The sequence below is a fragment of the Solea senegalensis genome, linkage group LG16, assembly GCF_019176455.1.
Source record: "Solea senegalensis isolate Sse05_10M linkage group LG16, IFAPA_SoseM_1, whole genome shotgun sequence".
NCBI classification, from domain to species: Eukaryota; Metazoa; Chordata; class Actinopteri; order Pleuronectiformes; family Soleidae; genus Solea; species Solea senegalensis.
In genome coordinates this window covers 10,758,890-10,772,205 of record NC_058036.1, presented here as the reverse complement: position 1 = coordinate 10,772,205, position 13,316 = coordinate 10,758,890, and the positions used below count along the sequence as shown (strand labels likewise).

Genomic DNA, 13,316 nt, shown 5'->3' with positions numbered 1-13,316 from the left:
ATACAAGTGGACAAAGGCACACCTGATTCTCAGTAATTTCTTGACTCCACTGTTGGTCAGTCCATGCTGATGTTTCCCCCAAATCAGAGTACTCTCCCACCTGGAGGTCAGAGTGAGTCCTAATAGCAGCCGCTTGCTGAATTGCAGTTGAAGCTGGAAAATGAGAAGAATTCAAGTTTGAGTAATTAAGAGTCATCATAGTATTGATTGTTTTAAATGCACACATTTGTAAAGTGAAAACATATGCATACGACATTCAAAGCAGAGCAGAAGTTAATCACATAATTCAAGTTCAGAATCAAACAAAAAAAATCTGCTAAAATAGTTTAAAAATATAATATTTATGGGTTTTTTTCAGACTCAGTCTAGACACAAACATTACTATAAAAGGTTCAGTTTTGTGTAATATTGCTGCTACAATGTCAATATAAATGGCATTCACACATTGACTTCTGCTGGGTACCTCACACGGGAAAAATAGGCAACTACACTATAACCTCCATTCAAGTGAAATGGTAGCTCAATTACAAAAAAAAAGCGACACAAATATAACTGTAGGCGTTGTTCATCAGCCATACCTGTGTTCACCAGAAAAACAGTCCTCTTAGCATTTCCTAGATAACTTCCACGGATTTGGTGGGAGAGCTCTTTTGTTAGAAGTACTGCAATAAAGGTCTTCCCTGAGCCAGAATTCAAGCAGACAATAGTATTATGTTCAAGAGCTGCTTCCAGAAGTTCTACCTGTGGAGGAAGTTACAGGAAGAAGTGTCACTTAAGATCAACTAATGGATTAGAACAGAGGAACAATAATTATCAACCAAAGTGCAAATATGTTTTTCAGTGAACACATGCATGTGAATAAAAAGATGACTTGCCTGATATTTCCTAGGTGTGTAGATGTTATCATGTATGGCCTCCTGCTGCCATGGCAGACCAAAGAAAGGCCCCATGGGTGAAGTAGCAGGGGTAACGAGCTGTAAGCCTGCCATTCTTCAAAGAGTTGGAGGTAAGGGGCTGGGCTCCTCCAGTAGCTCAATTTATCTCATTTCATTCTCCACTTCCTACCACAAGTTCACTGGCAAGGCAAATGAGGACAGTCAGTTAACACACAGAAAGAAATACAGATGTGAAGGTTTGAAAAAGGTTTAGACATGAATTAGACACAGACCATGATATGTAAACAACATTTTCTGATCATGGTCATGCTTGGGATATAAAGAAACTGATTTAAGGAATTTGCCAGACACATTTGATTGTGGGATTTACTTGCATTTTAATATTTTCCAAAGCTGTAATCAATATGAACTTATATGAACAATATGAGACTGAATTTTTGAGAGTGATATGGCATCTTTTATTTGTTTTGGACTAATTTGTTGATTATTTTTGTTAAATTTCACTTCCAAATTATACCCATCAGTCTCAACGCAACAGGTGTTGTTGATAAATTAACATTAAAAAAGTGGGACTGCACAAGTCGGACTGTTTACGATCAAAGAGTAGCTTCCTGAAATCTTCAAACTGTCCGACAACCCATCCTAAAGTCTGTCCTGTAGTCAAATCAAGCAGTGAGGTGGTGCTGTACCCATGTATTTTATTTTTACATTTTATTAAGTATGACACTATGGGAAAATGCGTAGCCTTGCTATAGACTTATACTCCCCAAGTGCTTTCTCTTTCTTCTCCATTCCCCCTCTGTTTTTGTTGTTTATTTTGTAGTGACTAGATAGTGGCTTTAACTGTGCAGTAGGTGTAACCATTACCACAACAGTCCTACTTGTTATCGGATCCATTTCCAATGTTGGAACCATTTCAGACAGAATTCTTGACAAGATAGCTATTTTTTTTAGTTACTATTAACTCATGGTTGCATTATTTGAGTGACTCATCGTGGGTTCCTCTGAGCATAAAATACCTTCACTTGGCTTCAACCTAAGCTGTTGAACACTACATTGTTCTGTATGAACATGATGGACGAGCATGTGTTTGAGATTGCTTGTCTTACCACCTTTAAAAGCCAATCTCTTATTGGCAACAACTATTATTCACAATTCGGGTGATATATAAACAGGCTTTGGAATGTTTGGCTCTTTGCACTGGGACTCAGTCAGCCTTTGTCTGTGAGCCTTTGTCTCCCCCACCCCCCTGCACAGACAAGCAGCAGGCTGGGACAGGGACACACACATCTCTCCTCGTGATTGGGAACAGTGTCAAATGGCTTAATTTGTTTTTAGAGTTAACATATAGCAAAGTTAAGTGATGATTGGACATAATGTAGACAGAGTTGATTTCTGAGGAAATATACTTACAGGTAGTGATTGAGGCTTTCTGGATAAACACAAGCTTAATCTGGGCTTCATGATACAATACTGTCATTTAACAGCTGGTGCTTCCCCACATCTAAACGGGAAAAAGACCTGAAAAAAACAAAGATTTTGGTTTAAATTCTGGGTTTGTTGAACAAGTTGAACATGTACATGATAGTGTACTAGATTATCAAAAATGGATTGTGACACTAGACTGAGGAAATGCATTTCTGTTACCAAAGTGCTGATTATGCTGCTGTGACAGGACTGTTGCACTTCAAAGTAATATTTCTTACCTCTGTACAAATAGGAAGTGGCAGGAACTGTGACTGGATCCTTCAGCCCTAGAAAGACAGAAAGAGCGGGAAATAACAAATTTAATTTAAATTTAATAAATAAAGCTATTTAAATCAGAGACATTAAAGAGCAGAGTCATCTGATTAGAAAACGTCATATATCCTACCATTTCCTCCCTCAAAGCCAACTTATGTTGTTGCAGTTGAGATACACGTCAGCTTCAGCTGATTAGAAATTAATGAACAGACTTTGAACAAGCATGTAAGAGAAGGATATCAACAGGTGGATTTTATTTTAATACAGCAGTATTTTTTTAAAAAATTATAACAAAATAAAAACAAGGCAATCAGAGATGGCAGACTTTACCCCATTCACGCAACAAGCCACTGTCGGCCTATATGTGTAACACTGTGTGGCACAACGGTAGAGTGTCTGACTCTCAGGGTCAAAATTTTAAAAGTTATTCCAACAAGCCTCTGTTGCAAATATTGCAAGCAAGTGCGGAAGCAGACAGACACAATACTTCACTCCCACTCTGTGGAGTGAAGTAATAACTCAACACAAACAAAAATAAATAAAAACATAAAAGACGAAATCTCACCCATAAAATGCAGAACACCAGACTCAAATGCAGAGAACAGGTGAGTCTTTAAAATAGATTTAAAATTAGACAATGAAGGAGCCTGCCTAAGCAAAAGATCTATAAGGGTGGGAGGCAGTTCACATCCAAACAGCAGCGGCTATTCTGACATCCTGCAAAGAAATTCAAGCAGAAACTCACAAGTTCAATAGATGCAAAAATTGTGAAGCTGCAAATAAGTGGTCCTATGTTAAAATGTAACTTGATCTGTTAAGAAGTTTTTTATGAAAATAGCTTTTGATTTCAGTAAATACAACCTACTAATGCTGCAAATTCAAGTGACCATTTTCAGTTATTTACAACGTATAAAATGTTTTGAAGCTCAAGTTTTTTTTTATTTGTGAAAAAAATACTGTTATCATTGGGGGGTTTGTTAATAAACATACAAATTGTACTCTAATGGTTGATGACTTCAAAATGATGCTGACTGTCATTTGCATGGACTATTTAGGAAAACCAGAGAAAAAATTAATTTGCATAATAATTTACAACAGCGTGTAGGTTTCACACCCCACCAACCATTAAAGGATTTTACTCTCACTCTCCTCTCACAGCATTCATGCACACACAAGTGCATAGGTTTGCATCTGGACAATACACAAATATCTGAGGAAAGCCAGATTGTCCCTATCAATATTAGAGACAGGGCAATGTGTACATGTGCACAAATGCAGTGAGGAGAGTGAAAGTGAGCAAATTTTAAGAGCATCAGTGCACGCATCACAGCAGAGCAGCAAGTCACAGAGGAGAACAGAGAGGGAGAGCGGGTGATGTGCTGTCGCTGACAACACAGTAAACCAAACCTTGTTACCAAACCGATGCCATTGCATACAACAACAATCCTAACCATTTATTGGAAAAAACAAGCCACTGCAGCCATTGCTGCCTGTCGTGGGTGCCACCAGAGGCGGACCAATTACTGGACCAATTATGAAACTTTTTGTAAGTACTATTCATATACACATCCACATTCATAAACATAGGGACCAAGTTGAAAAATACCACGCTGCACTTTAAAAGAGAGGCTTTGGCTCTCCCATTTATTTAGATAGAAGCATGTTCTTGTTAGTCTGTAATAGCAGCCTGCAGGTGTTACCAAGATGGCTGCCAAGTAGCAAGACCGTTGTAAAAGGAAACCTAGTGCAAACTGATGCTCACCCATGGCATTTTATTTTCAGCAGTAAATCAAATGGAGCCCAAACCTTGGCTGGTCCATGATAAAAAATTAAGATATAAATCTCAATTCTATAATGTAAATATAATTTTTTTTAGATTAGATTAAAATTAAAATGTTTAATTGCAGCCTTTATCATTTGATAATGCCAATTGCCGATTTTAAAACGACTTCGTATTAAGCCCTTTTTTGTATGAAAAAAAAACACTGGTCAGCAGGTCCTCCAAATGAAGACTCCTGATGACAGCACATTGCGAGATGCACTGCGATCCGACGACTCTGAAAGTTGTGAAGGGCGAACTGGACATAAGTAAAAGCAGCCTGAATCCTGTGTAGATGGCTCTGTTGTCAGTGGTTTTAAAGTAGATTACATGAAATCTAAATCAAACTTAGATTTCATGTACTCAAGCTAACACACCCCGATAGTGTGACTGGGAGTCAAATTAATACTGTCTTTAGTGGGACCACAGTCTGACTCAAGCGATCTGCACGAGCACCGTGGTTACCAGCTTGAACAAGAAATAATATCAGAAGCCAGTACGAACACACAACAGCAACATAAAGATGGCAATTGTACCAATTGTATGCATATGTCAGCTTAAAGAATTTAACATTTAACGTCATGGATGGTAGAAACACTTGAAATAAGGTTCAACATGCTAACAACTAGCCGCAAGCTAAACCAAAACCCAGCTTATACTAACAGCCAAAAGGGGGCATGTTGCCACCTAGCATAGCAGAGGCAGACAGACTCAAGTCAATAAATCAATTCCCCAACAGTGCTTGTATAGTGGTGAATCAGTGGTAGTAGTAGGGAAGTGGTGTTTGCTGTGACTGGAAGAGATAGAGGAAAAAAAGAGTTGGCAGGAGTTGAGTGTATTAAAGCTTGCCTAAAGCCAAGAAACAAGATTTTAACAATAAGGCCTAAGTGAAATTGTTTTAAAATTATTGATGTATTTTCAAATGTGGCATTGGATTACACAATATTGTTTATACCAAGCCATGCTTGAGTCTCTTTTTAGGAGTGGCAGTTCTGCTTTACAGTGTCTTCTACTGTTTTGGATCTGTCCACATGACTTCATAATAGAGAAGACTGATCTGAGAAGAGTTTACAGAATCAATTATAAGACACAAGCATGGATAAAAATACGTGGGTGTGTCCTGAGAAATGAACAACACAAAATCACCATCTTGCTATCAGATTTGATTTTTTTTTTCCTCTATTCACAACAAAATCAAGTCATAGAATCAAGTATTTAGCTAGGTAGTACAGCTGCACAAAATATCAAAGATTTCCCTCCAACACAACATCAACATGCATAATATTGCATAAGAAAAAATTAGAAAGCTAGTTTTAATTATTGAAAAACCACATAAGTTATAATACTTAATCAATTATCAAAATAGCTGAAAATTAATTCAGTCATTGATTAATAAAATAACTGTTGCAGCCAAAGATTTAAGATGGGAATGAAGAACTTCAATTTTTCAGCAAAACCGTAATCCATCTGTTGCAATTTCACAAATATCTCTATTAATTTCTATCTAAACACCCTCGGAGTCAGCATTGCACAAATAGGTGCCCTTAGAAAGTCATTTGCCAAGTTTTAAGACCGTCAAGCAAACTGTTGGGATAGTTTTGTGACATTCCTTGCATTTATACAGACAGCATTCATTAATTTTGGTGAATCTGCACAGGATACCATCTTTCAGGGTGAGTATTACCAGAGACTCGCAATATCAAATCACTTCACAAGACAATATTATCACAATACCATGCCCGTGTACAATATTGCAAATATTGCGATCTATAACATTATATAGCAATTAATTGCTTTTTTCCAAACTCAACTTATATTCCCACAGGAGAGTCTGCTCATAAATCTCTGGCTAACCGCACTAACCCATCTCACTTCTGTAATATCTGTTGGAATTTGCAAGAAGTGACAAACACAGTTAAGAAAACCTGTCAAATGTTGCACCTGACATTGTAATTCACTGCAGACACACAGTATGTGGACTGCTGCAGGTATTTTTTAACTATGCAAAACAATCACATTGTGGAAAATACAATTTACAATAATAAAATATTGGTACAGTATAACGATACTATACTGCATTGTATTCTTTAAACCATCGCTTTTCCCTAAAAAAATGTTAGTTGCAAACCCAATGTATCTTATAATATGTATATTGTTTGCAAATCGTTAAGTCGTTGCAACATGAAATGATACATATGCATTTTGCAGGTTTACCTAAATCCATGCAGTCCTACAAGTGGGGAGCTGATGTTTTACAGAGGTTGATGACCAACAGTATTTTAGCAACTAATATTACTTATGAGCATAAATGTATGGTGAATTAACATACATACAGTACCTTGTGCTTTGAAGTGTAATGTATGAATATATCTTATTTAATGTTTGACACCACATAGAAACAAAGCAATTGGAGTGGAAAAGTGGAACATGGATACAGTGTAAATGAAGATTTAAACAAATAATGTGAGCCACGTCTCCGACAGCCTTTTAGCTTAGTTGTTACTGGGAACAATCGTTGCATATAGCAATGAGTGAAACCCCTGGAGCAGAATTACACAGGCTACTATCACCTAGCATGGCTAGCTAATATTTATTCGCGCCTGTCCGGAAACAAATACTGACCTTGCTGCTTTAATCACAAAAGCCACCTATGTTCGTATGTGCTTGGCTGCTGCCACATCATTTGTGACCCGTGAAGCTACTAGACTTCAACAGAACGCGACTTCGGCCAACAACTGCAGCGTGTACTGCAACAAAACCATCCACCATGCACCAGCACCGTGTCACTCAGCTACAACGCTAGCTAGCAAATAGCTGCCCAGGCCAAGAGAGCGAGGAGGTGTTAGAGAAAGAAGAACTGTACAGCAGAACATACATTCTCACCTGCTGTGTTTTTCTATTGGGTTTTTTGTCCAAAAAATACAATTGAAAGCATTAGTTGGAAATCCTCACTGCTTGTCACCCTTGCCTTAGCGATATGGTGACTGTTCGTTCACGGTGGGACCACTTCCTTTCACTAGGGCCTCTGCTACGACGAAAAAGGAAATGACGTAACTGCCGGTCCTTGACTTACGACCAGATGACAGCAAGCAGGACCGGCCCTAATTATTTTATGTTCTGGGCAACATTGGGGCCCAATAATTGCTTTGTTATGTGAATCAAAGAAACTAGAAAACATCCGTTAAGACGCTGAAAAATGTGACAACTTGTTCTAATTATTTAAAGAAACATTCAAACCGAATTAGTTGACATATTGATTGATTAATAATCAATGTTGTAATGGATATTTTACTTTGATATTTATATTTCTCATAACTTCTACTTTTACTCCACTACATTTCCTAAATAAAATGTGTACTTTTACTGTAATGCATTTCCCCTAACTATCTTTGTTACTCGTTACTAATACATAAAATCAGAAGAAGAGCTGGTAATTGTTGCTTAAACTTTTACTTCTAAAACTTAAATACATTTTATATCAGAACATTACTGTTGATGATTAAGTACAGTACATGTCATATACTTTAAGACTTTTACTTATGTTGTAAAAAGGTGACTTCTTGACAAGTTCTACCAAAGTAATTTTCTGGTAAGATATCCCTTTTAGGTACTTTATACAAGATTGTTAAAAAACAACTAATTGTTGCAGCCCAACTGCTGAGTGATATGGCCATCAACATGATCACAGTAAAACAATATCAAATACGGTTTTAATCGAGTATAAAAACTTAAATTGTATTTCTGTGGGGAAAACAACAACCTCAGTGAAGTCAAATACCAAATATGTTGTGTTTATGATGGAAAAGTCATAACATAAATTTGTTTTCTTTATATTGTGAAAAGTAAAATGAGTTGAGGGAAAAAAGGGTCCTTGGACAATGGATGCAGTTTAAATAGTCAACGTAAAGGTGATTCATAGTAATGTTGTGGTAGCACCAATAGATGGAGTAAAGGGACTGTTCAGTACAGTGTACAGGGAATCCAGGGAGCATGAAGGTGTGTGGACAGTGTCAGTCATAACCTCGTGCTGTTTTTGTAAATACAGGTACAGGTTTAACGTCGACATTTGCAGAACAATATTGGGAGCAAGAAAAAGTAAAAAAACAAAACTGAAACAAACAAAAGGAGAGCATGGAGTGACAGATAAATATGTGCAGTCATTTGGCCTGTTTACTTCATTCATTGCAGCCATTTCAGTGAAGATTTGGCACAATAATGCATAACCATGAAGATGGCAGTGGTTGTATTCCTTTCACATTTATTTGTCTTGGATGACCTGAAATTTGGTTGGAGATGGTTATTATAAGCATGGTGAAAAGCCAGATGCTCCCTGGCTTTTGAACTAATAATTTTTACTAATGGAAGGCTTAATAGATGGAAAGAACACACCTTAAAATTAGGAGGACATGTAAATAATATATCCTCTGTGTGATATTCCACTGGTAATTAATTAATTAAGTATTGTAATTTTGATTCTAATTCCTGTGACACCATTTTCTTTTATATGACCACACTCGTGATTAGACATTTTTGACCTCTCAATGCAGAGATCATTATGAAAATAATCAGACATTCTGTATGTAGAGTTCTGCTCATGAGAAATAAATATCAAGTACATACTACAGCAGCACTTCATCTGGTATAAATCAGACTCCCCAAATATTGAGGCTTCATTTGTGTGGTTCAGTTCCTTTTGCTCACTCCCTTGACACTTTCCTGTTACAATCTATCCTCTCGATACAGTTTTTCTTATTTGTAATGAAAACAGCAACCTGCTGCTCCAGAACGATCTATCGGCACTGTAAGAATTAAGAACTAAACAAACACACAAGATGTATGTTGATAAAAACAATGTATTTCATTTTACTGCTGTAATTTGCAGTTTGAGGGCACAATATAAAACAAAAGCTGATATACCTTGACACAGTCCTTTCAGAAGTCTGTGGTGGTGGGGGAGGGGCTGATATGGTCCTGCGACTGTGTACACAGTGTATCTTTGGGAAACTTTGGAATAGAATCATCTGTGCAATCAACACTTATGAAATAGTTGACGTGGGTGTGCATGGTTAACTTTAGCCACTTTTGCAATTCAAAGGTATATATATATATATATATATATATATGTATGTGTTAATCTGTGATCAAGGATAATTTAAGAAAAAAAATATCCGGTGCAGGAGTGAAAGCAGCTTTAGTTACTCGGCTAATTTCAGGGGCCTCTCTTAGCCCAATGCCCCAGAGCATTAGTGATCTTATATACAGTCAAATCCTAAATCAACACTGGCTGTTGGCTGAAATGAAGATGTACCAAATTTCTTGAGTAAAACTTTGCTGAACTTCTCCTCATTGACAGTAAAATTCCCGTGTATAGCTCCTTCGAAGAGAATTGGTGCCAATTATACAAACTCAGAGCTCTTTACGGCATTTTTTTTTTTACATCAAGATTCATACTTTATTTCCTGAGAAATTGATGAAAAGCACAGTGTTAAGCATGTACTTGTGGCAACCAAAAGCATGAGTAATGTTTACATGGTTGTGTTTAGGGAACTCAAACTTAGGACAACTTTGGTAAAGGGAGTGGATGCATCAAACACACCATTAGCACATTGGTGTGCCATAATTTTACACTTATGCACATGACAAAAAAATAATCCACTTTTGTTGTTAAGTTTTACTGGCAGTGGTATTCTGTAAGTTATATAGAGAATTTTTTCTTTTTTGCATTACTAATCAAGAATTGCTTAACAACCTTTCATCATAATGTAATACTTGACTTTGCCTCCTCTAGAATCAGTTTCTAGCTGAGAGAAAATGTGGTCTGTGACCAGAGTTTTTGAGAGAGGGTGCCTCCTACTAGCTGTTCTATTCTGCATTAAAGTTAAAGGTTTGCTATTCTGGTTTCAGTGACGACTGATTAAACTTAAAAAAAGAAAACTAAAAAACATATGGAAAAAGAGTCTTAAAGAAGGTTGGACAACAAATGCAATTAAACATGTTAATGTGGGTGGAGCCTTTCTGAAATACAGAGATTGCCTTGTATATTAAGTACATAGGTCTGTTGGTACTCATTTGGTGGGAGGGGCTTAGAACGAATAGCCTCCATCCATAGACTGAATATAAAAAGACATGCAGTCTTCTGGTTAAACATAAAAACAAAAAAACTCCCATTTAAAGGAAATCCACAGACACCATGTGCAACCAGGCTCCTATTGGACGGTACCAGCTGTCAATCACACAGGTGTCCAATCATATGTGTCATACTTATCATCTCATTCCTATAAATTTACAAAATGTACATCATGTTCTATTTAAAAAGAGCTAAAACTAGTGATTTACACAAACTAAGTGACCTATATTTCTTATATATGGTCTATGCCAAAACATGGACAATAATTAGCTGAACAATCAACAAGTTTCCTAGCTTTTGTGTCCGTCTATTGTTATATGCCAAAAAATACGGTGGAAAAATGAAAATCTGCCTACTGCAGCTTTACGCCTTGTTTCCACATAATTTTGGTTTGTGTCCGTCATCTACAAACTCCGCCCTCAGAAAATCATTCCTACAGTGATGGTGGGTTTCATTCCTGATTACAGGTCAACATGCCATGTGTCCTTGGGGCAAGACACTTAACCCCACATTGCTCCAGATGGCTGTGCCAGATGGGTGAGAAAATGTGCTGGATATATATGCACTGTATATGTACATGTACATGTTTTAACTAAATAAAGTGTGTTACATATTTGATTTATAAAATTACACATTTTGACTATAATAAGTGCAGAAACTACTCGAAGTGCATACGGTATGTTCCAAATCCACATCAAAATTCAAACTTTGAATTTACAGGACACAAATTTGAACTGAGAAATATTATGATGACGAACGGAGGCTAAAACAGTAATCAACACCGACACACGGCTATGTGGAAATGAGGCGTAAGTGTCAGTAAGTTTTGTGTTAGTACATTACAATAAAGTACATTCATTGCTTACAATATACTATGATTAGTATACTTAATACAGTGTGCAATCATTAAATACAGCAGAATTTGGAGCCAGCTCTACTTTTTACAGTGTTAAAAGTTCAAATATCCTATTAACAAACACACATGCGCCACCATTCTAACCCCAACCCTGATGTCATGTACTGTGAGCCTGTGTAAAAGTAGAGTCATGTTTTGGGATGGACTGATGACTATTATGATGAAAATCATATTTAGTATCCATTTGTAATAAACCTTCATTATAGACACTGTTCAAAATAACATAGAAATATATTTCATTGTAAAGCAATTTCAGGCTCAAGCAAAAAAAAGGCAATCACATTAAATATTTCTGTATCATAAAACTTTTTAAAAATCGATTTATACATCTCATCAGCCATAAAATATTACAAATACATATTCTATCGCAACCATCATCCATAAAGAAGAGCTGGGGTGATGCTTGTGTGTTTGTGTTTCCAACACTATCAAACAACAGTTAGTTAGTAGTGGAAGTTGTTATGAATAGAGAACGGTTTCACAATAAAAGTCATGATGAAATAGTACTTTGGAGGTAAAGGCTATTTTTACAGGTGAAAGTGTTATTGTGACAATAGCTGCAACTAATTTCACTTTATTTAATGACTTTATCTCCCAAAACTTTTCAGGGCAGATGTCTTTTAACCAGAGGTGGTTCTTACAGTTTGTCATACAGATATCACTCTAAAGCCACATCAACAGATACAGCAATGAGCTGAAATTTATAGTTGCTTCAAATAGAAATCTTTTAAATGCCTTCAATTTACCTTTACAATCAGTGTAATGAAAACAGGAGAGTGGCAGTTGAGCTGTGTGTGTGTGTGTGTGTGTATGTGTGTGTTCAGTGGTTAAAGTTGAGCAGCAGGCTGGGCAGTGTCTTCAGGTCCAACTGTGGCAGGAGCCAAAAGCAGTAGAGCAGGAGCCAGAGCAGCAGAATGAGATAGAGCTCTGAGCTGTCACTCCAACTACATTATCACAAAAACATAGAGCATAACATTTTAACAAGATCAATTAACCATCAAATCATCATTGCAGCCTTGCCATGCAATCCTACACACTGCTCCTTTAATGAAAGCCTGGCCACAATAATGTCAGGACGATTTGGATGTGTTCTGCATTTGCTTACCAGACCGTGTCAGCCTCATCAGCTCTTCTGGTTGCTGCAGTTACAGCTCTCTGACAGTCCTGCTGGGGTGGAAAACACAGTATCACAGAGATTATTTATCCAAGGATGTATATTCTCCAGAGGGAGGGAAATGCCAAACTAACCGCAGACTCTGTGAGGCTCGCCCTCTTTCTGTGACGGAGAACTGTAGGGATCAGACTGTCAACATCCTCTCGTTGGCTGGGACGGTCCACGTCACTCCTGAAAGGACAAAAACAATGGTGTGGACAGTTGGACAGACCATATAAGGTTCTAGCAAAAATGTTATTAATTTTTGATATTTGACAGTATTATTTGTTGAATATTCTGAACTCAATGAGAGATAGTCAAAGTAATACAGGGTTTACAGTGTTTCAAGCTCACAAGGTGCGTTCAAAGACTTTAGTAAATTGCATCACATTTGCAGGATCTTGGGCTTAGAGGAGCAGCTTCAAGATGCATTCAAGAAACTTTGTAAATTCCATCACTCCTGCATTACGTAAATACAATCATCGATAAAACATTTGTTTTGTTTCTTTCTTCATATATATATATATATATATATATATATATATATATATATGTATGTATATATATATATATATATACATACATATATGTATGTATATATGTATATGGGGGTGGGGGGCACATCCTGTGGACTAATGCCAGTCCCAAGACTGGATAAATGA

The 13,316-nt window shown here is 36.9% G+C and overlaps 2 protein-coding genes across 5 annotated transcripts in view; both read right to left on the bottom strand.

Moving 5' to 3' along the window:
- Positions 1-7,469, bottom strand: part of dicer1 (dicer 1, ribonuclease type III) — a 39,391-nt gene extending 31,922 nt beyond the window's left edge. For 2 of the 3 annotated variants that reach the window (XR_006361962.1, XM_044047228.1), the window contains exons 1-6: positions 7,342-7,469; positions 2,603-2,650; positions 2,310-2,417; positions 876-1,075; positions 579-741; positions 23-153 (exon numbers count right to left, since the gene is read on the bottom strand). Coding sequence is in view for 2 of the 3 variants with exons in the window: in XM_044047228.1 (XP_043903163.1) it covers positions 23-153; positions 579-741; positions 876-989 (408 nt within the window). In the remaining variant the exon portion in view is untranslated. Of the gene's footprint in view, positions 1-22; positions 154-578; positions 742-875; positions 1,076-2,309; positions 2,418-2,602; positions 2,651-7,333 lie in introns of all 3 variants that reach the window. The other variant, XM_044047229.1, reaches the window with a different exon arrangement.
- A 2,413-nt stretch (positions 7,470-9,882) lies between these two features.
- The window catches only part of clmna (calmin a), a 28,502-nt gene continuing 25,068 nt past the window's right edge, over positions 9,883-13,316 (bottom strand). Inside the window, exons 11-13 of one of the 2 annotated variants that reach the window (XM_044047656.1) lie at positions 12,750-12,846; positions 12,607-12,668; positions 9,883-12,445 (exon numbers count right to left, since the gene is read on the bottom strand). In XM_044047656.1, coding sequence (XP_043903591.1) covers positions 12,322-12,445; positions 12,607-12,668; positions 12,750-12,846 — 283 coding nt within the window. In that variant the 3' untranslated portion in view covers positions 9,883-12,321. The remainder of the gene's footprint in view (positions 12,446-12,606; positions 12,669-12,749; positions 12,847-13,316) is intronic. The other variant, XM_044047657.1, reaches the window with a different exon arrangement.